Source organism: Microtus pennsylvanicus, chromosome 3, assembly GCF_037038515.1.
Source record: "Microtus pennsylvanicus isolate mMicPen1 chromosome 3, mMicPen1.hap1, whole genome shotgun sequence".
Classification (NCBI taxonomy): Eukaryota; Metazoa; Chordata; class Mammalia; order Rodentia; family Cricetidae; genus Microtus; species Microtus pennsylvanicus.
The window spans coordinates 99,330,734-99,357,312 of NC_134581.1; the positions used below are offsets into that span (position 1 = coordinate 99,330,734).

At 52.0% G+C, this 26,579-nt stretch overlaps 1 protein-coding gene across 2 annotated transcripts in view; it reads left to right on the forward strand.

Annotated features, from left to right (window-relative positions):
* The first annotated feature begins 3,025 nt into the window (after positions 1-3,025).
* The window catches only part of Col5a3 (collagen type V alpha 3 chain), a 52,461-nt gene continuing 28,907 nt past the window's right edge, over positions 3,026-26,579 (forward strand). Inside the window, exons 1-29 of one of the 2 annotated variants that reach the window (XM_075966693.1) lie at positions 3,026-3,216; positions 7,692-7,853; positions 7,947-8,136; positions 8,204-8,360; positions 9,024-9,128; positions 9,872-10,015; positions 12,630-12,743; positions 12,818-12,964; positions 16,294-16,341; positions 16,414-16,455; positions 17,074-17,136; positions 18,053-18,127; positions 18,218-18,301; positions 18,701-18,757; positions 18,850-18,903; positions 19,488-19,541; positions 20,206-20,259; positions 20,336-20,389; positions 20,525-20,578; positions 21,177-21,221; positions 21,345-21,398; positions 22,004-22,048; positions 22,130-22,183; positions 22,303-22,347; positions 23,985-24,038; positions 24,128-24,172; positions 24,303-24,356; positions 26,213-26,257; positions 26,434-26,487. In XM_075966693.1, coding sequence (XP_075822808.1) covers positions 3,129-3,216; positions 7,692-7,853; positions 7,947-8,136; positions 8,204-8,360; positions 9,024-9,128; positions 9,872-10,015; positions 12,630-12,743; positions 12,818-12,964; positions 16,294-16,341; positions 16,414-16,455; positions 17,074-17,136; positions 18,053-18,127; positions 18,218-18,301; positions 18,701-18,757; positions 18,850-18,903; positions 19,488-19,541; positions 20,206-20,259; positions 20,336-20,389; positions 20,525-20,578; positions 21,177-21,221; positions 21,345-21,398; positions 22,004-22,048; positions 22,130-22,183; positions 22,303-22,347; positions 23,985-24,038; positions 24,128-24,172; positions 24,303-24,356; positions 26,213-26,257; positions 26,434-26,487 — 2,241 coding nt within the window. In that variant the 5' untranslated portion in view covers positions 3,026-3,128. The remainder of the gene's footprint in view (positions 3,217-7,691; positions 7,854-7,946; positions 8,137-8,203; positions 8,361-9,023; positions 9,129-9,871; positions 10,016-12,629; positions 12,744-12,817; positions 12,965-16,293; positions 16,342-16,413; positions 16,456-17,073; positions 17,137-18,052; positions 18,128-18,217; positions 18,302-18,700; positions 18,758-18,849; positions 18,904-19,487; positions 19,542-20,205; positions 20,260-20,335; positions 20,390-20,524; positions 20,579-21,176; positions 21,222-21,344; positions 21,399-22,003; positions 22,049-22,129; positions 22,184-22,302; positions 22,348-23,984; positions 24,039-24,127; positions 24,173-24,302; positions 24,357-26,212; positions 26,258-26,433; positions 26,488-26,579) is intronic. The other variant, XM_075966694.1, reaches the window with a different exon arrangement.

Sequence of the window (26,579 nt, forward strand, 5' to 3'; positions counted from 1 at the left end):
CCATGGACACCTGGGAACCCCTCTAGAGCCAAGTCTCTTGCCAACCCTAAAATGGCTCCCTTAATGTAGATATCTTCTTCCCTGCTCCTATATCCGCCCTTCCTCCATCTCCACCCTCCCACTCCCCCAAACTCTCTTCAGTCTTTCCTTTCTCCCTTCTCTCTCCCCCCTCCCCTTCCCCCAACCCCACCCTCATCCCTACCCCCACTCCCATGCTCCCAACTTTTGCCCAGAAATCTTCTTTGCTTCCAATTTCCAGGAGGACCTATATATGTTTTTCTTTGGGTTCACCTTGTTATTTGGCTTCTCTAGGCTTGTGAACTATAGGCTCAATGTCCTTTGTTTATGGCTAGAGTCCACTAATGGGTGAGTACATACCATATTCATTTATTTGGGTCTGGGTTACCTCACTCAGGATAGTGTTCTCTATTTCCATTCATTTGCATGCAAAATTCAAAATGTCATTATTTTTTACCGCTGAGTAGTACTCTAATGCACGCATTCATTCTTCAGTCACCACACCTGGTCATTTTTCTTTTTAAAATCTACATTTATCTATTTGTGAGTGTGAGTGCCCACATGCCATGGCAGGCACTTGGAGGTCAGTGGGCAGGTGTGGGGGCGCTCTTCCTTTACCTTGTGGGTTCCTGACAACAAGCATCTTCTCCCTGTGGCCCTCTCACCAGCCCCCCAACTTTTTGTGGTTTTGGAGACATGGTCCCCCTCTGTAGCCCAGGTGATTTGAAATTGAGACTCTTGGCCTCTCAGGTGCTAGGATCACAGTTCATACCCCCGCGGCTTGGCTTATAAGTGAGTCTAGAAGCTTTCTTATGGTGTGTCAGTGAGTTTACAGAGTGAGTGACTGCTCTCTCTCTCTCACTATCGCTGCACAGCAAAGGTCTAGTTGCCGGGGAAGAGAAAGAGAGTTCCCGGAAGTCTTCACTGACAGGAGTCAGTCAGAGCAAGTGCAGACACAACTTGTTCACAAGGCCTGGCTTTTGTCCCAGCATCTCCTCCCAGTTGGATGTCAAGAAGTGAGACAAGGGATAGCCGGGTGTCTCAGTGGATAAAGGTTTCTGCTGCTAAGCCCAGTGGCCTGAGTTCAATTCCAGGGACTTGCATGGTAGAAGAAGGGACAACTGACTCCCCCAAACTGTCTTTTAACTATCCTGGAGAGTTGTGACATAGAACGTGCATGCACGTGCACACACGAAGAATAAATAAATGCTGAAAAAAGTTAGACTCCTGGAAGAACTTCCTAGCAAGGTGGCCAGGGCTAGGGACTTGTGATGACCTTTTATTTGGAAAAGGCTGTCTCTGGGGAGAGGAGATTCTCTCTTCTCCCTCCACAGTAGGGAACCCCATCTCTTCCAGCCACACAGGGCCCCACCCCCTCTCCCCAGGGACAGAGACTCTTTGTCTGAGGAACCCAGGCTGGGAGTGAGCTCTCTGGTCTGGCACCTCCCAGTTCCCTGTGAGTGGCACTTGGAAACAGCCTCATCTCTTAGGTTTTTCCCTGGGCGAATTCCCCTGACTCCTGCCTGTCTGTGCCAGTCAGCTGAGAGCAGGATGGGGTTGGGCACCCTGGGAAGTCTCATTTGATGAAGGTTTAGAACTGGGGCGTCTCTCTTGAATGATCTCAGGGTGAGGCAGAAGGAATGGAGGGCTGGAAGCCAATTTCTTTCTTTGGGGATTAAAAGCTTGCGGGACAGCCTGGGGTGTGGCTCAGTGGCAGACTGTTCATTTAATAAGAAGAAGCATTGGGTTCCATCCCCACTCCATAAAGTGGAAAGAAAAATAGAGTTTGAGAGGGAGAGATGGCTCAGTCTCAAGTGTTTGCTGCATAAGCGTGAGGACCTGAATCCAGGGATCTGAGTTCAGATCCCCAGCACCCATAGAAAAACCGTAGTGCATCAGCCTGGAGCAATCCCTGTGGAGAGAGAGACAGAGGACCCACGGGGGTCAGTGGCCAGCCTAGCCTAGCCAAACTGGAGAACTCCAGGTTTGATGAGAGACCTTGCCACAAAAGGTAAAGATGGAAGATGTCAGAGAAAGACGGCCAGCGTCCGTCCGATCTCCAGATACTGTGTATACGTGTGCACACCCCCACCCCATGCACACACAAACACATGGATGTACACGGAAGTTGGATGGAAGGCTAGACGTGTTTGGAATCCACGGTGAGAGTTTAAGGATGGTACCAGGCATCCAATTCCAAATTCCAAGGTGCATGTGGACTAGTGGAGGGGTAGAGAGTAGCTAGGACAGTTTGGGGATCTGAGGTGAGGATTATGGAAGAACTGGGGTCCCGAAGAGCAGGCTTTGGGTGATGCTGGGAGGTCCCCCTTCCTTTGCGGGTCTTGAGACAGAAAGAGTATCAATTCCATGTCTGAGGGGAGGCTGAAGGCTTGCTTTTATTTATATATTTTCTGAGGCACCTCTGGCTGTCTTGGTACTCACTCTGTAGACCAGGCTGACCTCGAACTCACAGAATTCCACCTGCCTTCTACCTCCCAAGTGCTGGGATTGAAGGTGTGCGCCACTACGTCTTTAGTTTAGGTGCTTTAATTTTTTTGTGTCCAGGGTGGAGACTGTGGAAGTCAGAGGACAGCTCTTGAGAGTCAGTTCTCTCCGTTATGTGGATTCCGGGACAGAGATCATTATTAGTCTTAGTGGCAAGTGCTGCTCCCTACTGAGCTAACTCGCTAGCTCTGAGGTTGAAGGTTTGATCGCGCTGAAACAGCCTTTGAGAGAACTAGGCAAAGAGCCCGCCAAAGGCGAAGATTTAGCATTACTCTGGGACTCCCCCGCCCCCACTCCGGGAGTCTAGGGCTGGTGGGTGTGACCCATCTTCCAAGTAGTGGAGTCCGGCAAGAAGGGCCACAGATCTCAGCCAGCCAATCAGCGTGTGGCGCCCACTTCGCAAACTTTTTCCGTGCGGCTGTGGGTCTCCCCCGCCTGCTGCCCAGGCCCCGCCCGGCCAGGGCGCTAGAGTGCAGGGCGCGGCCAGGGCGGGGTCTCAGGCAGTCTCCTGCAGATCCTCACAGCCTCGGGGTGCCCAGAGTGGCTGCTCCTCCGCAGCCCAGTCCACTTCCCCCTTGGCCTAGGCGCACTGGGGCCCCGCTGGGATGAGAGACGGCCGGAGACTGAACCAGCTTCGGGCCGGCCTCTGCCTGCTCCTGGCCTCCCTGCAGCTCGTGTCCTGGACGCTGGCTGGTGAGGCGGGACGAAGGGCTGGAATGGCATTTGGGGGTGCAAGGGAGACCCCAAGACGTGTGTGCAAGGGAGAGATCATTCGTAACGGGTGTCATGGTGATATGGAGACCCTAGGGTCTAGTTCTAGCTGGTGTGTGTTATGTGACTCTGGGGAGGGGGCTGTTGCCAGGAAACGTGTGTCTGTGTTTACGAGCTGGCGTGTGAAGATGAATGCTGCGGGCGTGGTGCAATCCCAACACTCCAGAGGAAAAGTCAGATGGATTGCTGGTTCAAGACTAGTCTGGGCTACCTGAATTCAAGGGCATCTTTGGCTGCAGAAGCAGACCCAGTCTCTAAAGAGGAACGGGGTGGGTCGGTGGAGCATAGGGCTGTAGCTCAGTTGGTAGACAGCTTTTCTAGCATGTACTAAGTTCTGGGGTCCATCCTCGGTACCAATAAAATCCAGCATAATGGTACATATGTACCCCAGGACTAGGAAGTTGAGGCTATATGAGGTTGAGCTATATGAGAGCTTGCCTTAAAAAAACAACCTGTAGTTTACAGAGGTTTGTGTGCACTTGGGGGTGAGGGTTGACTGGGATTGTGTAAATGTGGGTGACAGGGCAGTCCCTGGAAGAGTGTGCAATCAGATGTGAGAGTTCAGCGTGGCCCTGGCGCTGTAACCGTCCCGTCCCCGTCCTCCCCCACCCCCCGGTCTGTTACATGAAAGAAATAGGGTCTCATGTAGCCAGGCTGTAGCCTTGAACTTCCAATCCTTCTGCCTCTATCCTCCAGATGCTGGATGCCAGGTTCTGCAGTGCTGGACTCCAGGACCACCAGCATGCTAGGGAAGCACTGTCTCTACCAAGTTTCACCCCTAAACCATGGGGATGAATTTTAGAGCAATCGTGTGTGTTACCGATGTGTTTATTTGTCTTTGGTTGGCTGTCGTTGGGATTTGGGGGTTTATATGATTGCATGTGGGAACATGAGTGACTGATTCTGAGGCTGGCATATCAGGAACTCTATTTAAAATTATCTTTGTCTATCTATCTATCTATCTATCTATCTATCTATCTATCTATCTATCTATCTATCTATCTATCTATCTATCTATCTATCATCTATCTCTGTGTGTGTATGTGTGTACGTACACTTGTGCCACAGAGTGTGTGTAGCTGAGATGATACTTTCGAGGGTCAGGTCTCCTTCCACCGTGTGGGTCCCTGGTATTGAACTCAGGTCATTAGGCTTGGCGGCAAGCACCCCACCTTAGCCATCTCTCTGACCCTTTTGCACGTCTTTGCCCGAAATTGGTTCCCCTCCCCCACATCCCCTCCCCCACCCTTCTCCCTAGAGCCACAACATCAGCACCATGGACAGGGCCCTCGGGAGGGCGGCAGCGAGGGGCGAGGCGGGTGAGGCGAGGGACGAAGTGGGGCTGAGTGCCTGCAGGGGTGGTCAAGTGGAAGTTGCATCGCACCCCAGCTGCAAGATCCTGGGGTGATTTTTGCTGAAGAATTTCTCAGGGTCCCCAAGAGGGTCCCCAGGGCTAAGGGACGGGTGAGTCATCGCTGACGCATGCCCAGCTGTGAGCATCTGGCCTGGAGCCCCAACCACGCCTCTTAGGGTTCTGCCTCTTAGGGTTCTGCGTGTGGCAATGGTCAGAGGACACGATGATTCTCCAAGTGATGGATGACCAGGGCTTCTATGATCTAGATCATCTTCCAGAAGTAAAGGAGGATGCATTCTGTCCCTCAGAGGCCACCGGCATACACAGACCCCACGTTCCTAATTTCTGCTCAGTATTAGGAGGTTCCTGCCCACGTGGAGAACCCCGTGCTGGCCTATGCCCCATTCTCACGCTCTCACAACCTCGGGGTCATGTGACCTCAGAATACAAGACCCCTGGGACTCCAGGAATGTGCAACGCAGGCCACACCCAGGCAACCCCATCTGCCACCCGGACAGAAGATCACTCCTGTGTTTTCAGATTCTCACACATGCTTCCCCACGGTCCACAGGCGAATGCTGTCATCTTCCATAGCCAGCCGCCCACTCAGTAATTTGGTCAGATTTTCCCCTGCATGGCGTGGGAGACATCTCCTTGGGGTTAATGGCTCCATCTCCTGTGGCAAGTCTGGCTTGTGGGGTATATGGTGTGGAAATCTTGCTGCCAGGGCCCCCACTCATGCTGAACAATGGCATCAGGTTTAGAACTTTCTTTTTTACATTAATTTCGTGTGTGTGTGTATGTACGTGCATGCCACAGTACACATGTGGAGGTCAGACAACTTGAAGGAGAGAGCTGTCTCTCCTTCCACCTTGTGGGTTCCTGGGATCAAATTCAGGTCATCAGGCCTGGCAGCAAGTACCTTCCCCTGCTAAGCCATCTCGTCAAGTCCTTAAACCTTTTTATCTAATTAACTGCTTATACCTCAACCAGTGGCAAGTCCCATGCTTGCAAAAATTTTCATGCATGAATTTTTGGGGAATTCCATCCACGATCCAGCCTGCTCCCTCTCTGCTTCCCTCCACATCTTACACTCTACCAGGCCTCCCTAGACGCCTTGACCAAGGCAGGGAGAGGGGTGTGTATGTGGGGGAGGACTCAATGGCTCTTGTGTGCCTCCTTGTCACGGAGCCATGCGAGGGAAAGGGCAGTTAGCTGCTGAAAGGTCATTGCAGCGAGGACTGGAAATCGAAGCAAGAGTGATTCCGGTTAGATGGCCGTAAGGACTTTTGAAATGGGAGTTCGCAGTGACCAAGGGGAGATCCTCTTATCCTACTGCATAGGAATTGGAGTTTGTGCTAGGATACAGCTCAGCTGGTAGAGTATTCATCTAGCATGCACAAATCCCTGTGTTCCATCCCTGCACTGTATAAATGGGTATGGCAGTGTGTGTCTGTCATCTTAGCGCTGTGGAGGTGAGCAACAGAGGGTCGGGAGTTCAAGGCCAGCCTGGTTTAAGGTAGGATCACGAAAACAAAAACAAACTGAGCTGGGCAGAGTGCTCTACTGGAGGATGTTGTGGATCTAAATCTTCCCAGGGGCTCCCAGTCTAGAGGGGACAGCTGGAATGGTCCACTGGGGAATGACCCTTGTGGTTAGCAGAGCCTGAGAGCCCAAATTGAGCCCCAGGGGGGCTATAATCCAAATACCTCTTAATGACAGCCTGGCCACTGAAGAGACAATTACAGATGGGAGAGGGAGAGAGAGAGAAAGAGAGAGGACAGAATACCAAGAAAGCAAGATTGATTGTTGATTGGTTCAGAATTGAGCCATGGATAGTGGGACAAAGAGAAGGTAGAACGGGCAGGGACAAGGATGAAGGGATGGGAACAGAACTCCGCAGAGTTTGGGAGGCAAAGGCGGGGGGGTTGGGATGGAGGGCTTCATCCAGGTCCCTTCCTCCCCAAGTCTGGTCCCCCAACCCAGTTTTCAGTGATGAAGTCAGCTGAGCCACCCTGGAGTGAGGTCATGGCAGATTCCTCAGAACCTGGATCCTGCCAAGAGTCTGGGTCAGGGGGTTAGTGGGACAGTTTGCTAGGGGAGGGGACAGGCCAGGGGCTTTGGGCCCAGGGGAAGTCCTTACCCGCCCTACCCAAGCCATGTGGATCCAGTTAAGAGTGTTCAAGCTGCCTGGGCGGGGCTGCGAGGATGGCTTGGATTAGGGGCCTTTTGGGCCAGACCAATTCTTTCTTTTCTGGGATGAGAGAGGGGGAGGGTTATCAGAAATAGAAGTCAGAAGGAGGAGATGGGAAGATGATAAGACTGGTCCCAGGTGAGACGGAGGAACAGGGAAAGATAAAGGAAGAGGTCAGAGCAGAAGTTAGATGAGGGACCCGGATGGAGGATGCCAGGGGGAGTTAGATGGGAGAATAGGAGGGAGAGGGCCATGGGCTGGGGATCCAAGGTAGGAGGTTAGAGAGTCTAAGAAGAGTGCACCCCCACAAACACATCCTTTTTCCTCTTGTGGGTTTTCCCTAGCAAGGGGGCTCCATGCCGGGAAACTGCCCAAGGAGCCAGTGTGGGGGCGAAGAGAGAAGGGGAAGGCTTGGTTCTGGGGATCTGGCCAGGAACCTTTGATTCATCATAGAACTAGGTCAGCTTTTTTTTTTTTTCTCACCAAAAACTTAGGAGAAAAAAAAAAACAAACCAGAGTCAATAGACTGATGTAGCGGTGACATCTGTGGGATTGTGGGGGAAGGGCTGCTGGTCCCAGGCTGCCTGCTGCTCCCTGGACTTGGGGGAGGGGGGAGCCCCCAAACTCTGACTAAGTCTTTTGGAGTTGAGAGTTTTGTTTGTTTCCATCCCAACTTTCAGACAAAGTCTTGTTAAGTTGCTCAGTGTGACCTTGAACACTCTGGCAGACCAGGTGGAGGTCCTCCTGCCTCAGCTTTCTGAGTAGCTCTCAGGACTGGGGGCCATGCGGTCGGGTCTGACTCCTGAGCCAGTTCTGACCACGCCTCCTCACCCTGCCATCTCTCTATAGTGGAGCCTGTGGATGTTCTGGAAGCCTTGGGGGTGCACAGGAACCAAGCTGGGGTTGCTGAGGGGCCTGGCATGTGTCCCCAGAGAACTCCACATGGTGACCGAGCATTCCGGGTGGACAAGTCCAGCCTGCTCAGTGTCCCCACGTGGCAGCTCTTTCCAGGTGAGTCAGGGCAGGAAGGCTGGGGTGGGGCCATCCTGGAAGGGTGAAGTCTCCCTGGTGGTCTAACTGCCCCCTTCTCCTCTGCCGGCAAAGATGGGCAATTTCCCGAGGACTTTTCGGTGCTGTTCACTGTGCGGGGCCAGCCAGCCAATCAGTCTGTCCTTCTGTCCATTTACGATGAGAAGGGCATCCGGCAGCTGGGGCTGACACTGGGGCCAGCTCTGGGTCTCCTTGGCGACTCCTTCAGGCCCTTCCCCGAGCAGGTCACCCTCATGGATGGCAGGTGAGTATGGGAAAGGGGAAAGGGTACCCTGCGGAAATCTGTGCACTGAGACTCATTCCCCTTGCAGGTGGCACCGTGTGGCGGTCAGCTTGAGCGGTGACAAACTGACCCTGGTGACTGACTGTGAACCTCAGCCGCCCGTGTCTGGTCAGGGACCTCGGCTTATCCGCACAGATGGACTTACCATGATGGGAACCCAGGACAGCAGGGAGGAGACTTTTGAGGTGTGGAGTTCAGTGGCAGGGGAAACTGAGGCAGAGGCTGGGGAGCTTTGTCTTCAGCCTAAACTAGAAGAGAGCAGAGAAGGAGAGAGCCCAGCTTCCACCTAGCCCCACAGAGCTGAGGGAAGGCAGCACCATACACTAGACCATTAGTAAATCAACAAGCGATCAGGTCACCATGTGACGTATACTTGGTCCCTGCTTGAGTAAGCGCTGGGACAGGTCGCTGAGACCACCACATGATGCAGGGGCCCATGGATCCAGGGATCCAGCATCCAGGGCATGGCTCAGTCAGTAAAGGTGCTTGCCACCAAGCCCGTGGGCCTGAGTTCAAACCCGAAATTTGTGTGGTGGAAGGAGAGAATTCAATCCTGAAGGCTGTCCTCTCACCTCCACATGCGAGCTTCCTGGCACACTTGTGCATGTATGCATACATACTTTAAATAAATCAGTGTAATTTTAAAAGTTGGCAAGCTTAACTGTCACACTGGGTGTGTTTTGTCCTGTGGTGTCATGGATTTGGTGAGTTACAGGTGGAGGGGCTACAGGTTTCCCCTCCTTAGGGTGCCCTGGGTGGGAAGCTGAGGCTCTATGGCAGGAAGGGGCAGAGAAATGCTGGGGAGCATGGGCCAGGATCATCCTATGGCTCCTTTTCCTCCTGCACAGGGAGACATCCAGGAGCTGCTGTTAATTGCAGACCCTCAGGCTGCCTTCCGGGCCTGTGAACACTACCTCCCTGACTGTGAAACCCCAGGTTCCCCAGCCACAGAGGTGAGTGAGGGGCTCCAGGTGGCAGGCGAGTCATCCCTGGCTCTAGGTATCAAGAAAGAGTGGACTATGACCCAGAAACAAAGAGCTGAGCAACTTTAGACCCTGAACGCAGGACTAATTCCAGAAGATGACTTTAACCGTAAGCCAGGTGTAGTGAGGCACACACGTCGCCTCGGTACTCAGGAGGCTGATGCCAGAGGACATGGAGGGCAACCTAGGCTAGGTAGTAGAACCCTATCTCCAACAACAACAACAACAACAACAACAACAACAACAACAACAACAACAACAACAACAACAACAACAGAAAATCAGTCCGGGGATGGGGAAGATGGTTCAGTCAGGAAACCTGGCTCACTTTCGAGCACCAGGACCTGTTTGGTCCTTAGAGTCTGCGTGGAAAAGCTGAACGTGATGGCACTTGTAACCCTCGTGCTGGGAAGGCAAAGGCAGGAAGACCCCTGGGGCTCGCTGGCCTGTCAGCCTGGCTTAACTGGTGAGCTCCAGGCCAGTGAAAAACTGTTTCCACAGCAATAACAAAGGTGCTGGTGCCTGAGGAATAACACCCAAAGCTGACCTCTGGCCTCTGTGTGCATGTGCTCACACTTGAACACACTCTACACACATACACACACGCGTAGTTGAATGACAACTATGAACCGTGTCGTGGCCCTCAGGGAGTCAGGCGATAGCATTTCCAAAGGGGGGAGAGTCTTTAGTCCTGACTAGAACCCTTTCCTCAGGTCCCCAAGGATGAACCTGAAACAACCACCCCACGTCGCAAGGGCAAAGGAAAGAAGGGGCGGGGTCGAAAGGGGAAGGGAAGAAAGAAAAAGAACAAGGAGGCCTCAAGGCTGAGCCCAACCCCTGGTGCCCCCGAGAACCAGGTAAGAATCTGAGACCTCTCTCTCTTTGCTTCCTGATCACCCATCTCTGGCCCCTCATCTTTGTGTTGGTTCCCAGGGCCCGACACCTGAGGTTTGGTTCTCTCAGCCAAGGGTGATGCCAGGTCCTGCATCAGGGGCTCCCCCATGTCTATTCCAGTCGGGAGGAGCTGGAGGAGACACCTCTGAACACAAGAGGACCTGATGACGATGAGGTTCATGATGTGTTCTTAACAGTAGGGTGTTCATCAGGTGGGGTAACTGGTTACAGCTGCATGGTTATTGTGCCAGTGTGTGGGGTTCACTGCTGAGGGTCATTGGTGAGGGCTCCATCTGGGAACTCATCCTGAGACACTCCCATACCCCATCAGGGAAGGTCATCCACTTTGAACTTTAATTTCAGGAGATACACACATAGAGCAGGGAGGGAAGAAGGGGACACCTGCCTCACCAACTAGAACAGCCCAGTCAGCCTGGAGGTCCATGGTGACAGATGTCACATCCTGATCACCCTCACTTCCTGAGGGTGCTGTTTAGTATTGCTGGTTGAGGAAGTGTTCACTGAGGTAACAGTAGGGAGCTCCTAGCTGGAGGTCTCACTAGGAGGCTGTTGGTGTTTTGGTGGTCTTTGTTGGTGAACTTTCCTGGGAAGACAGATAGGGAACTAAGGACCAACTAAGGCACGATTTCACTCGGATCTAGTTTGGGGAACCAGTGAGTTGGTGGGGTGTACTTACAGAGCTAAGGTGAGGGTACACACCCTTGAGCAGTCACCCTAAGTGTGAATGCTTACTTTCCCCTTAGCTGCACAGCTGGATCCTCTTCCTTACACCTCAGTACTCTTTGCTTTCCAGAGATCAGGAGACCATGTGCAGCCTGGGCAGAGTTACAGACAGCGGGGAGAGGGATATGGGGGAGAGTGGTTGGAATCTCTGATGAGGGGCCAGTGGCCTCCTCACCACCTCCCTCTGTAAGAGAGTGGCCACAGGCTGGGTCTTGAGGGTCTTTCATAGTCATAGTTGCTTTCCATGAAGATGGCAATAGCTATTAAGGATAGCCCTGGAGGACAGCATTCTATGCAGCCCCATTCCTATTGCTGCGCTAAAATATCCTGAGCAAGGGGCTGGAGAGATGGTGCAGCAGTTAGGAGCTCAAATATCCTGAGCAAGGGGCGGGGGAGAGGGTGCAGCAGTCAGGAGCTCTTGCTGCTCTTGCATTGGAGACTGGGTTCAGTTCCAAGCACCCGTTTACCTGGATCCTGACAGCCTGTAGCTCCAGTTCCAAGGGATCTGATGCCCCTGCCAGTGATCTGCACTTGCGGTGCTCCAGTGAGTGCGCGCGCGCGCACACACACACACACACACACACACACTTGAAAACAAAAGCAGAAGCCCCACATCTATCCCGGCCCAAAGCAACTTGGCGGAAAGAGGGGCTTATTTCATCTTACAGTCTCAGTCTGTTATTTTTGGGAAGTCGGAGCAGCAGCTTCAAGTGTTGCATCCACAGTGGCAGCAGAGAGAGAATAAACCCATGGATTCTTGCCTGCTTGCTTGCTCTCAGCTAGCTTTTGCTTTTCTTATACTGTTCAGAACCCTTGCCTAGGAGGTGCCAGCCCTAGTGGGCTGGGTCTTTCCACATCAGTTAACAATCAAGGCAATTTCCCAGGGACACGCCACCCGCCCGCCTGATCTAGACAATCACTCACAGAAGCTCTTTGCCAGGGGGTTTTAGGTTGGCTCAAGTTGACTTAGAAGGAATCAACACACTAGTTAAAAATTAAAGGTGAAGGGTTATTTGTTAAGGAGATTACTGGAAGACATGATGAGGTCACTGTTAGTGGAATAATTGATTGGGGACCCCAGAGAAGGCTCATTATTTCGGGGATCACTAAATAGTGATTTTTGTTGGATGATTCCACTGGTTGGGGTCACAGTCGGATCCCTGGATGGGAGGGTATCTGTTTGGAGCCTTTGGTGGGAATCGTGAAGGTGGGGCTCACTTAACAGTCACTGATCCTTGGAATAATTTGGGTTGATTTTGTAGGTTATTGACAGGTGGGTCCAAAGTCATTGGTTGGGTCACTGCTTGAAGTCCTTGGTTGGAGGGGTTGGTCACTGACTGTTAGCTACATGTTGGTTCCAGATCTTTCTATTCCACATGAATTCCAAGAGTAACATGCCCTCGTCAGCCCCTGATTCTGACCTACACCCCATGGCTTTCCTTCTCTGCCTTGACCCAGTTCTTCTGCAGCTGTCCAGGCTGGAGGAGCTGCAGCCTGGCTGGCTGACTGCTGAGCTGTCCTGAGAGAGGACATGTGAGGTTGGGCTTCCGGGAGTCTGGCCCTGAGTGCTGGCTCTTGACTTTAATCACTGGGCCCTGGAGCCAATCCAGTTCTGCTCCCAGGCCTGAGAGACTTGGCCCTGTTCTGTTCCTCTGTAGCTGGTTCTGCCTCTGGCTGCCTTGGACCAGTTGTGCAGGGCACTTGCCCTTCTCCCCTCCCCCTCCACCATCGGTGGGAAGCAACACTGAGGGAGAGACTTGGCTCTTCTTTTGTCTCCTTTTTGTCGTGATTGTCCTTGCTCCACATCTGACACTCCTTCCATGCCTGCTGCAGACTCTCCTCCATACTCCTGAGACAGAGGAGCCGGTTCCCCACTGGCCTCCGACTCCCACTCCCTTGGCCATCACCACCACTGTGACTACTGGACAAAATGCCACTGTCTTGCAGGTTGGTGGGGGAGTTGATGGTGCTGGGCCAGGGCGCGGGGTGGTGAAGGTGATGACAGTTCTCAATATCCTTAGCAGGAGTTTGACTCTGATGCTGAAACTGAGCTGTGGACTCCAGAGATTGAGGCTACTGAGGAGGATGAAGAAGGGGGTGACCCCACCATGGGCCCCCAGTTCCGGGCAGCAGAGCAGTCTTTACAGACTGAGTTCCAGATCTTTCCTGTGAGTCTAGAGGGGTTGGATCAGGAGATGGATGTGAATACCCGCTTTCTCTTGACTGTGTCTGCCTTGTGTCAGCTGCTTTTGTGTGACCCTGGTGCAGTTGCAATTGAAAATGTTTACCAAGCACTCAACTGTGTGACAGAGACCAGTGATGCAACTGGCTCTTTTAGTCTAAACAGGATGAGAAGCCACTTGACTTCCAGTGGAACCCTGCTTCTAGCTCCCTGAGCGCCCTGACTGCTGAGTGGACAGTAGAGGGAGCCAGAGAGTCAGCGGGGAAACAGTGTTAGCAAGAATACTTGGCTCTTGTTGCTGGAGGGCTTGTGTTGGTTAACTTCGTCACCTCAACAGGCTCATGGAAGACACAAGCCTCTGGGAAGGTCTGTGAGGCATTATCTAGACTAGATTAAATGAGGGATGACCCACCATAAATGTGGGTGGCGCCAGCTCTGGGTCTCCTACTGAATTGAAAGGAGGAAGGGAGCGAGTACCAGTACTCAGGCTCTTGCCTTGCTTCATGGCTGTGGCTACAACATGACCAGCTGCCTCATGACGCCTTCCATGCTGTGATGATGTTTCCCTTCAAAGGGTAAGCTGAAGCAAGCTCTTCCACCATTAGACTGCTTCTTGTCTAGTTTTTTTTTTTTTTTTTTTTTTTTTGACTCAGCAAGGAAAGTAGTGCAGGAAGCAGAGAAAGGCAGCTGTGTGGCAGGGCATCAAGTGAGCGTCAGGACAAAGTAGAAAGCCGAGTACCTCTGGGGGTCTTGAATTTGTAATGTTTGACATTCAAGTAAGATTTCAAACCAGGGATGACTAGAAGATTCTAGAGCTCAGGGGAGCCCATCTAGGTTGGGGAGAAAGGCTTGGGATGTCTCCTGAGCACAGAGATAGTGTCTAAGTCAAAGCTTTGGGTGGAAGTGTCTAGAGGGGCAGTCTGGTTCTCCTTGGTGCTGGCGGAGTAGGAGTTGGAGCTGAGACCAACGCTGACTTCTTGACTTCTTGTCCTGTTTGTTACTCTGCTTGGCGCAGTGACAAAATACTTGATAGAAACAACTGGTGGGAGGAGAGGACTGTTTGGCTCACATTTCAGAGGGATCAGTCCACAGTTGCCAGGTCTCATGCATTTGAGGAGAGCATCATAGAGATGGGAGGATGCAGTGGAGGGACCATCACAGAGATGGGAGGATATGGTGGAGGGACCATCATAGAGATGGAGGATGTGGTGGAGGGACCATCACAGAGATGGGAGGATATGGTGGAGGGACCATCACAGAGATGGGAGGATATGGTGGAGGGGACATCATAGAGATGGGAGGATGCGGTGGAGGGACCATCACAGAGATGGGAGGATATGGTGGAGGGACCATCATAGAGATGGAGGATGTGGTGGAGGGACCATCATAGAGATGGAGGATGTGATGGAGGGACCATCATAGAGATGGAGGATGTGATGGAGGGACCATCATAGAGATGGAGGATGTGGTGGAGGGAGCATCATAGAGATGGAGGATGTGGTGGAGGGGGGCATCATAGAGATGGAGGATGTGGTGGAGGGAGCATCATAGAGATGGAGGATGTGGTGGAGGGACCATCATAGAGATGGAGGATGTGATGGAGGGACCATCATAGAGATGGAGGATGTGATGGAGGGAGCATCATAGAGATGGAGGATGTGGTGGAGGGAGCATCATAGAGATGGAGGATGTGATGGAGGGGGGCATCATAGAGATGGAGGATGTGATGGAGGGGGGCATCATAGAGATGGAGGATGTGGTGGAGGGAGCATCATAGAGATGGAGGATGTGGTGGAGGGACCATCATAGAGATGGAGGATGTGATGGAGGGAGCATCATAGAGATGGAGGATGTGGTGGAGGGAGCATCATAGAGATGGAGGATGTGATGGAGGGACCATCATAGAGATGGAGGATGTGGTGGAGGGAGCATCATAGAGATGGAGGATGTGGTGGAGGGAGCATCATAGAGATGGAGGATGTGATGGAGGGAGCATCATAGAGATGGAGGATGTGGTGGAGGGAGCATCATAGAGATGGAGGATGTGGTGGAGGGACCATCATAGAGATGGAGGATGTGATGGAGGGAGCATCATAGAGATGGGAGGATGTGGTGGAGGGAGCATCATAGAGATGGGAGGATGTGGTGGAGGGAGCATCATAGAGATGGAGGATGTGGTGGAGGGAGCATCATAGAGATGGGAGGATGTGGTGGAGGGGGCCTTAATAGAGATGTAGGATGTGGTGGAGGGACCATCATAGAGATGGGAGGATGTGGTGGAGGGGACCATCACAGAGATGGGAGGATATGGTGGAGGGGTTCAGTTCCTGGAGAAGGGGATGCAGTAACTGGGGAGTGCTGATTCTCTGCTGGCTTTCTTCTTCCCCCTGGATGCCTCCTTCAGTGTATTCTGTCTGGAAACACCTGAGCACACCCACAGTGGTATCTCACCAATCTCCTAGGTGGTTTCAGTTTGATGTTGTTTTTAATTATTTTATTATTTTGTTTTTATTATTTTTGAGACAGGGTTTCTCTGTAGCTTTGGACCTTGTCCTAGAATTCATTCTGTAGACCAGGCTGGCCTCAAACTCACAGAGATCCACCTGTCTCTGCCTCCTGAGTGCTGCGACTAAAGATGTGCACCACCACCGCCTGGCTTTTTTTTAATTTAATTTTATTTTTGAGAAGGGTCTTATTATATAGCTCTGGTTATCCTGCAATGTCCTATGTAGACCCAGATGCCCTCAAACGTCCAGAGAGCCACCTGCCTCGGCCACAGGCATGCCAAGCGACTTGTTTTAGATGGGTCTAGAGCCTGTTGAGGTGACAATGTTCCCCATCACATCCACCTCCAGCAGCAAGTGCTGGGATTAAAGCGTTTGCCACCACACCTGGCCTCTCTGAGGCAGTTTCAAATCCTGTTGCCTTTGGTGGTGCACACCTTTAATCCCAGCACTCGGGAGGCAGAGGCAGGCAGATCTCTGAGTTCGAGGCCAGCCTGGTCTACAGAGTGAGATCCACGACAGCCAGGGCTATACAGAGAAGCCCTGCCAAACGCAATGAAGATAAGTCATCACGTGTGTCAAGTGTTGTAACTCACTTGCCATACGGGTGTCACACACTCACTGACTCCATGAGTTACCTGTGGGTGGCCACAGGGTTGAGCAAGGTGCCAGCCTCACTGGGGAAGAGGCCAAGCCATGTGATAAGGATCTTTGACGCCCTTCACCTGGGCGACTTTCAGAAGACAGTTGTCTCCTTCCACATTGGAGTCAGGGGTTGGATTCACATCTCCTTTCTGCCCACTGTCCCCAGGGTGCTGGAGAAAAGGGAGAGAAAGGAGAGCCTGCGAGAATAGAGCGGGTAAGAGAATGGGAGTAGGAGGAGGTTGGGGGGCCTCATGAGAACAGGGTTCACACTTATTTTTCCCTCCAGGGACAGCAGTTCGAGGGACCTGCAGGAGCCCCAGGACCCCGGGTGAGTACTGGTCCTCATCCCACCCCCTTTCTTCTAGAGTCCATGTACAAATCAGCTGTGTGGCTAGACGCTAAGTAGCTGCTCTCACTCTCTTCTGTCTTACTCTTTATAAAGCCCAGGCTGAGCTCAATCTCACTATGTAGCCCAGACTGCATTCCCGCCCCCACCTTTTGGGTTTTCAAGACAGGGTTTCTTTGTAGCTTTGGAGCCTGTCCTGGAACTCACTCTGTAGACCAGGCTGGCCTCAAACTCACAGAGATCCTCCTGCCCCTGCCTCCTGAGTGCTGGGATTAAAGTTGTGTGCCACCACTGCCTGACTGTAATCCGTCTCTTGATCTTCCTGCCTCAGCCTCCTGTGCTGGGATTAAAGGTGTGCACAGAGAGCACTTAGATTATAGTGTTGTCTGGAGGTCATTGGATAGTCAGCACCAAACGATATGTCAAAAAGACACCTAGGGTGTGAAGTTGAGGGTGGTCCAGGTCACAGACCATGGGGGAGCTGGCTAAAAGGCAGAGAGTGCAGGGAAGTCTGCCTGAAGTCAAAGTTACAAGGTGGGTAAGAAGCCAACCAAGCTCAAATTTTATATCTCCTGAGACTTCTTTTTTCTGTCTTCACAGGGAATATCTGGTCCTTCAGGTCCTCCTGGCCCTCCAGGATTCCCTGGGGACCGAGGTCTACCGGTAAGAAACTCCCCACTGAGTGCACCCCTTTGCAGGGGTGGGGCTTCAGGTTGGGAGTGTGAAGACTTGAATGTGTGGGTGTGGGGGCTGGAATCAGGAGCACCGTCCCTGAAGTGACTCTGACCCCATCTGTGAACCTTCTCTCTCACCTTCTACTGGTTACTGGGAACCATCCCACTTTTCTCCTCATGTCTGTTTTGTGTGTCTTTAAATATTTTATGATGTCTTAATTTATCGTTTTCTCTGTGTGTGTGTGCGCACAAGTCGGGTGGTGGCAGTTACCCCGGCACTTGATGGAGGTCAGAGGACGCCTTGCAGAAGTCAGCTCTCTCCTTCCACCATGTGGATCCCAGGGATCAAATCAGGCCACCAGGCGGCACGGCATGGGCCCTGGCCTGCTGAGCTGTCTTGGTGAAGCTCTCCTTATTTATGTCTGTATGTGTGCGTGCGTGTGTGTGCACGTGCAAGTGAGTGAGTGTCTATGAATATGCGTGTACCCATACCTGTGCATGTCCAGAGACCGGAGGGGGCGTTGGATCTCTGAAAACTGTGTTGCATTCCTTTGTGGGATGCTTGGCTTGTCACTTGGGTGCTAGGATCCAAACTCCAGTCCTTACGATCATACATCAAGGGCTCCTAACTGCTGAGTCATGAGTGCACACCTGTCTCCTACATCCATGTCTGTCTCCCTTGTTCATCCATTTCTGCCGTTCTCCCCCCATCTCTCTCATGTCACCTTTGTCGCTGTCTCCCTCTCTCTGCCCCCTTCTCTCTTTCTCCTCAGATTCTCTCTCTCTCTCTCACTGTTCCCCTCTCCCTGTCTTCTTTGGGTCTCTCCCTCTCTCTCCCCTCTCCTTTTCTGTCTCCCACCCCCACCTCAGTTCCGTTCATCCCTCTGTCTCCCTCCCTCTCTCAGGGTCCTGCTGGCCTCCCAGGAATTCCAGGTGTTGATGGAATCCGGGGTCTACCTGGCACCGTAATTATGATGCCGGTAAGGAGGGGTGCCCCGTGCTTGGGGAGTGGAGTTCTGGCCGGGTGCCTTTCTCTGGACCTCTACTCACTATTGCTGGTTGCTCCTCAGTTCCATTTGGCGAGCAGCTCATCGAAAGGCCCCCCAGTGTCCTTCCAGCAGGCCCAGGCGCAGGCGATACTGCAGCAGGCTCAGGTGAGTGTGCCGTGTGAGGGATGGCAGAAATAAAGGTTCATGCAGGCCTGCTCGGGATACAGAGGACCTCCCTCCCGAAGATGCTTGTTGTGAGTTTCTGTTGTTATGGTGAAATCCTGAGCCTGGGTGGTTTATGAAGAACAGCTGATTCAGGCTTATGGTTCCCAGAGCAGAACTCTGCCTCTTGATTGAGTGCATTGTAAATGTTCTAGGATGAGACTGATTGCCACTATGGGGACCCCACCCCTCTGATTTCATCCAATTTCAAACTTCCTCAAAGTGTTATCAACATATGAACTGGGGGACAAATTTGCAACCTGTGACTGGGGGAGGCTCACTCTAACTATAGCAATGATTCTGTGGTCTCGTGGGGGACTCTTGCTCTGTCTGTCTTTCCAGATCTCCATGAAAGGACCCCCTGGTCCAGTGGGACTCACTGGGCGCCCAGGCCCTGTGGTGAGTAAGGGGTCTGCATTGGGAAGAGGGATGCACCCATGCCAGACAGCCACCTTGCTCAAGCCGTGTTCCTCCATCTCTTGTCCCCCAAGGGCCTTCCTGGATATCCAGGTCTGAAAGGTGAATCAGGAGAAGTAGGGCCACAGGTGAGATTGGAGGGATGTGAGGGGTGGGGGATGGGTTAGACAGAAAAACTTCCTCCTAAGGATATAGGATAAAATGCTGGTTGAAGAAAATAACAAAACGAATAAAAATATACCTTTGAAATTATTGCCCCTCCTAGTGAATGATTTAAAATAGGTCCTGAGCTAGAGGTTGGGGCTCAGCTGGGAAAGCACTTGTCTAGCATACATGAAACCCTGGGTTACAGCCTCAACACCACGTAAACCAGGAATGGGTGTGCAGCTCTCATCCCAGCCCCGGGGTGGGGGGTGAAGATTCAGAGGATCAGGTGCTCAAGGTCAACCTCAGTTACTTAGACAGTTGGAGGCCAGACTGGGCTTTCTGAGACCCTGTCTCAAGAATAAATAAAACAAACTGGGTGTGGTCGTATATACCTTTAATCCCAGTATTCAGTAGGCAGAAGCAGGCAAATCTCTGTGAATTCAAGGCCAGCCTGGTCTACATAGTGAGTTCTAGGTCCACCAAAGTCACATGGTGTGAAACACTGTCTCAAAAAAAAAATCATAAGCCTTCCTTTTTAATCCTTTCTTCTTATTTCCCATCATAGGGTCCCCGAGGATTACAGGGCCCTCCTGGGCCGCCTGGCCGGGAAGGCAAGACAGTGAGTACCTTCTCAGTTCTTAAATTATGCTTTCTCACCCTCTGAGTCTTCCCCTGTTATCAGAGGGACCCGAGCGTTGAAGGCAGGCAGTGCGTGGAGAAGGATTTGGCACGTTATAGCTTCTAGCGGACCTGAGAACAGGCGAAATGCTTGGTCTGGGGTCTGAGGTGTATGCGGGATCAGCTTGAGGAGCACAGCATATAAAAAGACACCTGTAACCCCAGGACTGGGGATACGAGGCAGGAGAGTCAGAAGTTCAAGGTCATCCTTTAACTTCTACAGAAGGTGAGGTGCTTACTGCCAGGTCTAGTGACCAGAGCTCAATCCCGAGATTCACCTGGTGGGAGGAGAGAACCGACTTCTGAAAGTTGTCCTCTGACCTCCACATGTGAGCCACTTGTGAGTGTGTGCTCGCTCACACACAGACTGTAACAAACACAAACAAATAATAAGTGCTTTTAAATGAAAACACTAGCCCGGTGTGGTGGCACATGACTTTACCCCAGCACAGTGAGTACCAGGTCAACCGGGGCGACACAGCGAGAGCCTACCTCAACAAAAACAAAACAAAACCAGAAAGGGAAAGTCCCCCTGGGAAAGGGGTCAGTGAAAGGCAGTACACACCTGCCATTTGTCCTTGACTTTGGCCTCACTTTCTTCATAGGGCCGAGCTGGAGCAGATGGGGCTCGGGGTCTCCCAGGAGACACAGGACCTAAGGTGGGTGATGGGGCCAGGTTGGGGGTGGAGGGTGTCAGGATCAAGGGTTCAATGCAGCCGCTGTCTCTTCCCACAGGGTGACCGGGGCTTCGATGGCCTTCCAGGGCTGCCTGGTGAGAAGGGCCAGAGGGTGAGTATGTGAGGGGCCCCTCCCATATCCATGCCCTTGTCCCACACTGGAGCCTCACACTCTGTTCCCACACTGGAGTGAGTGGTTCCTGCATGTGCTAATCCATTCCAATGTCCTCCCCCTCCTCTGCTCTAGGGTGACTTTGGACATGTAGGGCAACCTGGTCCCCCAGGAGAGGACGGTGAGAAGGTAAAGTTGGAGGAAGGTTTAGGAATAAGGCTGGTTTGGAGGTTCAGAAACCTGAGGAACAAGGGCTTGGGTGATGGCTCAGCAGGAGAGCTCTTGCCTAGAATCCCTCAGCATACTGGGAAAATGGCTCATTGGTAGAACCCTAGGATAGAATTCTTTGGTGAGATGCTGGAGTGTGTGGCTCAGTGGTGGAGCACCTGCCTAGAATTCCCCAGTGAGGGCCTGGGGTGTGGCTCAGTGGTGGAGCCGCTGCCTAGAGTCCTCCAGTGAGGGGCTGGGGCCATGGCTCAGTGGTGGAGCATTTGCCTGCCTACTGTATATGAAGCCCTGGTTGCTATTATTATCATTAAAAAAAACGAATTAAACAGAAACAGACTAAATATCTGGGGACTGACTGGGGCCTGTTGGAGGAGCAGGGAGCCGCAGCGACCTCTGCAGGTCAGCTTTGGCGCTGAGAGCTAGCTTTAGGGTTAGGATGTGGGATGGTAAGTTGAGGCCTCGCGTCTGTGAGTTAAGTCTGCAGAAATATGGAGACATCAGACTGACTCTGAAAGGGGCTGTACTTACCCACTCCGAATAATGATGACACTTTCCACAGGGCCTGCAAGGACCTCCAGGGCCCACCGGCCAGGCTGGAGAGCCGGTGAGTATTGGGAGACCCCAGACTCCTTTGCCTGTGGAGGGGATGGGAGGAATTCCTTTGGGCCATGAAAGTTTTAAGAGTATATACCTCTGATGCTGGGATTATGTGACCCCTTCCTTGCAGGGTCCCCGAGGTCTGATTGGCCCCAGAGGCCTCCCTGGACCCCTGGGACGCCCGGTGAGAATCTTGCTGGCTCTCTGCTCCCTGTCTGTTTTTTACTTACCCATCTTCCCTTTGCCCATATTTGTGGTGTGTGTGAGTGTGTGCGCGTGTGTGTTCGCATGGCCCACATGTGGAGGTCAGGTCCTCTCCCTTCACCGTGTGGGTCCCTGGAACCCAGGTCATCAGACTTGACAGCAGTGCCTCTACCTGGGTCACTGATGATCTCTTTCCCTCTCTCCCTCTTTTCCTTTCTGTGTACGATGCGCACAGTCCTGTGCGTGAGTGTGATTGCCTGCACCACAATGCAGATGAAGTGTGAAGTCCGAGGATGGTTAGGAGCTGGTGTTTTTTCACCTGTCTGAGGGCTTTTCTGTGGTTTTTCTACTGTGTCCTTGGGGCTAGCTGGCCTGCAAGTTTCTCATCTCCCTGCAGGGGATTACAAAAGCTAATGCTGGGAATTTGAACTCAGACCCTCTCGCTCGTACAGCAAGTGCCTTTACCCACTGAGCCATCTCCTTAGCCAGAACAGTCTTTCTGTTGCCTGCTGTTTCCTTTCTGACATGTTTCTTAGTTGCTTGTACCCAGACCCTGATCTGTCCTGGTATTCTCCAACCTCACAGGGTGTGACCGGAAGTGATGGTGCACCAGGTGCTAAAGGCAATGTGGTAAGCGTCCCTCGCTCTTTTGTGTGATCCTCCACACCCTGACCCCTCCTGGCTTCACTGAACCCACCCCTCTCCCCACAGGGTCCTCCTGGAGAACCAGGTCCCCCAGGACAGCAAGGAAACCATGGCTCCCAGGTTCAAGACCTCTGTCCTGACAATGGGGGTGTGGTGGTCGGTTAAGCCACAGTCCTCCTCTGCCCAGTTTTGCTGCCCATCTCTCTTCTCATGATTTCCTCACCCTCTTTTTATCCCAGGGGATTCCAGGCCCTCAGGGGCCCATTGGCATTCCCGGGGAAAAGGTAAGTGGCTTTTCTCATGTCGTCAGGAGAAGCTTCTCTCAAGGGCCCCTTTGAGGGACTTCCTGCTGGTGAATAGTCACATTCCAGAAGCCAGCCCAGAGTGACAGAGTGACATTGTTGGGGGAGGGTTTCCAGGAAAATCCCTCCAAGGCTGGCAGACAGAGGAGCCACTGTTAGCACAGAAGCCTTCACAGAAGGGACTCCCAAGATGCCAAGGCAGGACAGCCCTTCCCAGGGACCAGAGTGCTCTGTCTTTGTCTCTCTGCACATCTGAGGCTTGCTCCCCTGGCAGATACACTTGTGTGTATAAGTGTGTGTCTGTGTTAGTGTGTGCATGCTCACACATGTGCGTGAGTGTACCTCTGTGTGTGTATGTATGTGTGGTGTATGTGTGTATGTATGTATGTGTGGTGTATGTGTGTATATGTGTATGTATGTATGTGTGATGTATGTGTGTATATGTGTGTATGCATGTGTGATGTATGTGTGTATATGTGTGTATGTATGTGTGATGTATGTGTGTATGTATGTATGTGTGATGTGTGTGTATGTATGTGTGGTGTATGTGTGTGTGTATGTATGTGTGGTGTATGTGTGTATATGTGTATGTATGTATGTGTGATGTATGTGTGTATATGTGTGTATGTATGTATGTGTGATGTGTGTGTGTATGTGTGATGTATGTGTGTGTATGTATGTGTGTGTGTGTCCGTCCTACTTTGCTTCTCTATTGCTGCACTGAAGCAATGACTTGAGGAGCACCGGGCTCATTTGACTTACGCTCCCATGGGATTGCGGGAAGTCAAGGCAGGAATTGGGAGACAGGAACTGAAGCAGAGGCCACAGAGGGGAGAACTGCTTATTAGCTCTGCTCAGCCTCCTTTCTTATGCAACCCAGGATGCCTGCTCAGGGTGATACCCAGAAGCCTCTTGTTTCTTTTTTTCTTTCTCTCTCTTTTCCTTTTTTTTTTTTTTTGGCCTTTCAAGACAAATTTCTCTGTAGCCCCTGGCTGTCCTAGAACTCACTCTGTGGACTAGGCTGGTCTTGAACCTGGAGACCCTCCTGCCTCTGCTTCCAGAGTGCTGGGATTAAAGGCATTCCCGCCACACCCATCAGGATGTACTTTCTTTCAAAGAAAGGCATCTTAAAGGTGTAGATCCCTGCAGTCCCAGCAATTTAGGGTGCAAACTAGCCTGGGCAAGGCTACAGAACTTTGCCTCAGTAAATAAGTTTTAAAAAGTGAATAAAATAAAATAAAGCAAAGGAACAAACAAAAGGTTGTAGATGAGAAGCTCCTGGCTGACCCTAGCATATCTTACACTTTATCCCTTTATGGTTCTAGGCTCGGGACCTGGGCCTTGTGCGTGAGAGGCAAGCTCTCTACAGTGGAGCTGTTTCCCAGCTCCTCAATGGGGGCGGGGATGACGGAGACCTGCCCCTGAGCCACACCTCCAGCCTTCTCATAGTTTGATAGCAGCAGCTCAGGGAGGACGAGCTGATTTACTGGAGTCATGAGTAGCATGAGCAGAGCTGGGACAGATGCCTGTGTTGCGGACACACTCTGAGTTGTGAGGTAGAGCCCTCGGGTCCAGGCTCGGAGACGCTCAGGTTACACTTCCTGTTCCTTCTCTTTCAGGGTCCCCCTGGAAATCCCGGAATTCCAGGTGTCCCAGGAGCTGAGGGCCCCCCGGTAAGAACCAGGAGCTGGGACAAGGGGAAGGTTCGGAAATTTGTATGGCAAATTTTGGCCTTTGATGAGTTGGTGTGTTTTTCTACCAGGGTCACCCAGGCCCTGAGGGTCCCACAGGAGAAAAGGGGGCTCAGGTGAGTGACCAGGAGGGTGGCTGGGCTGGGGAAGAGGAGTAGTAAGTAGCCATGGGCCAGTGAGGAGACAGAGGATACTGGAACAGGGATGATGTGGAACTGGATAGCATTGGCCTTCTTTTCCTTTCAGGGTCCACCAGGGTCAGCAGGCCCTCTGGGCTATCCTGGACCTCGGGGTGTGAAGGTAGGTAACGCTGGAGGACGTGAGGGTAGGATAGATAGCTTGTTAGCATGGGTGTCAGAAACCGATTTAGTGCCAGCTGTGGTAGCGCCTGTCAGGGGACCCAGTATTTGGGAGGAAGAGGCAAGAAGATTGCTACAAGACTGAGGCTAGCCTGGGCTATTTGGCGAGTTCTAGGCCAGCCAGGGCTGAATTGCATTGTTGTATTTTGAGACCTTATCTCACAAACCAAACACTAACAAAAGATACACACACTCACACACACACACACACACACGCACACTCTCTCTCACATACACACACACTCTCTCTCACACACACCTTGTAATTGCAGTACTTGAGGGAGGAGGATAAGGTTTTTGTTTTGTTTTGTTTTGTTTTTTGAGTCAGGGTTTCACTATTCTGCTCTGGTTGTCCTGGAACTCATTTTTGTAGACCAGGCTGGCCTTGAACGCACAGAGATCCACTTACCTCTGCCTCCCGAGTGCTGGGATAAAGACGTGCGCCATCACCTCCTGGTAAGGATCAGGATTTTAAAATCAGTCTCAGCTGTACAAGTTTGAAGCCATTCTGCCTCAAAATACAAATTACAGTTGGGGCTGTAGCTCAGTTGGTGGTAGAATGCATGCTTAGCAGTGTGTGGAGCCCCAAGTTCCATTCCCAGCACCCTCGACTCAGTGCGGTGGTGCATGCCTGTTGTCTTAGTGTTGAGGCAGTGGAGACAGAAGATTTGGGGGTTCAGTGTCACCCTCTTAGCTATCAGTGAGTTTGAAACCAGCCCGGTCTAAATGAGACTCTGATTCGAAAACAATGAAAAAACAAACAAAACACACCAGCACTTGGGAGACAGAAACAGGAAGATCTTTGTGCTTTCTAGGCTACCCTGGTCTACACAGCGAATTACAGTTCAGCCTGGGGGGGGGGCACACTACTGTCCCCAAAACAAGAGTTCCTCTCTCAAAACAAAACAAAATCCCACAAAGAACCCACAAAGTAAATAAACAAATGAAAAAATAGCATACTGATGGTTCTGTTTTTTTGCTAGTTTCTTTTGCTCATCTTTTTCTTTGCCTAGTTTATAAATTGGATTTTATCATAGTTTGCCGCGTGCGTAGAGGAGGCAACACTGATAAGAGCTGGGTCTTATGGCCTTGGAGCAATCCCTGGAGGTTTCCTAGTTTATTTTGTAGATAAGTGGAGGACTGTGGCTGCAGCCTGTGTTGTATCTGAATCTAGTTACTTTGTAACCAAGGGAGGGGCCAGTGGCAGCCAACAGATTTCTTTGCTGTGGTCCAGTGAATTAGTGTGGGGCTGCAGAAAGCCCTGCGGTTTCCAGGCGCATAGTTGCATCAGCTCCAAGCGCTAGTTCATTCTTCAGCTGAGCCCAGTCCCGTCTGAGCCAAGAGCAGTTTGTCAGTGTGGTGCAGGCAGGAAGTCAGTCCAGGGCATGCACGGCATAGTGCTGTCACCAGGCACAGAGTCTCCTTGTGGCCAGCACAATGGGGAAACTCTCCCCTGCCTTCGGAACAAGGCTGGACTCTGGAATGTTCTTTCTGCTGCCAGAAGGAACTGTGTGGACACTGTGTCCTCAGGAAGTAGAAACGAATGGCATGGAGATTCAGCTTTCCTTGTTCCCCCTACGCACATGAACTTGGGGCGGGTGGTGGCTGTCAGGCATGCAGTGGGTAGGGGAGGCTGAGCAAGCACACTGGGGGGCTCTGGGGAGACAGGCCCATTTCCTCCATGGCTCCTCACACACTAGACGTCTTGCAACTGTTTTAGCAATTTTAGGTTACGGGAGGATGTCTAGAACCTTCCTTAAGCAGGGAAGGAGACAGACCTCTTTTAAAATTTTTTAGGGTACCTCTGGCAACCGAGGTCTCCAAGGAGAGAAAGGAGAAAGGGTGAGAAGGAAGGGGTTCATGGGGGGGGGAGAGGGAGCTCCCATAAAGAGGCCCTGGCTGTGGCCCTTCCCTAAAGCCCTGACTTCTCTTACCCCAAAGCCTTTTTCTCTTCTACTACCTGTTTCTCCCTTTTCCTCTCTTCTCCTTCTCCATCTCAATTTCTATCTCTCCCCCAGGGAGAGGATGGCTTTCCTGGCTTCAAGGGTGATGGGGGACCAAAAGGTGACCGGGTAAGACCAGCTCCCAGTTGAGGGGTGGTGAGGGTCTAGGGTGGCTTGGGAAAGACACAGGGTGAATGAGCTGGGGTTAAGTAGAGGATGGA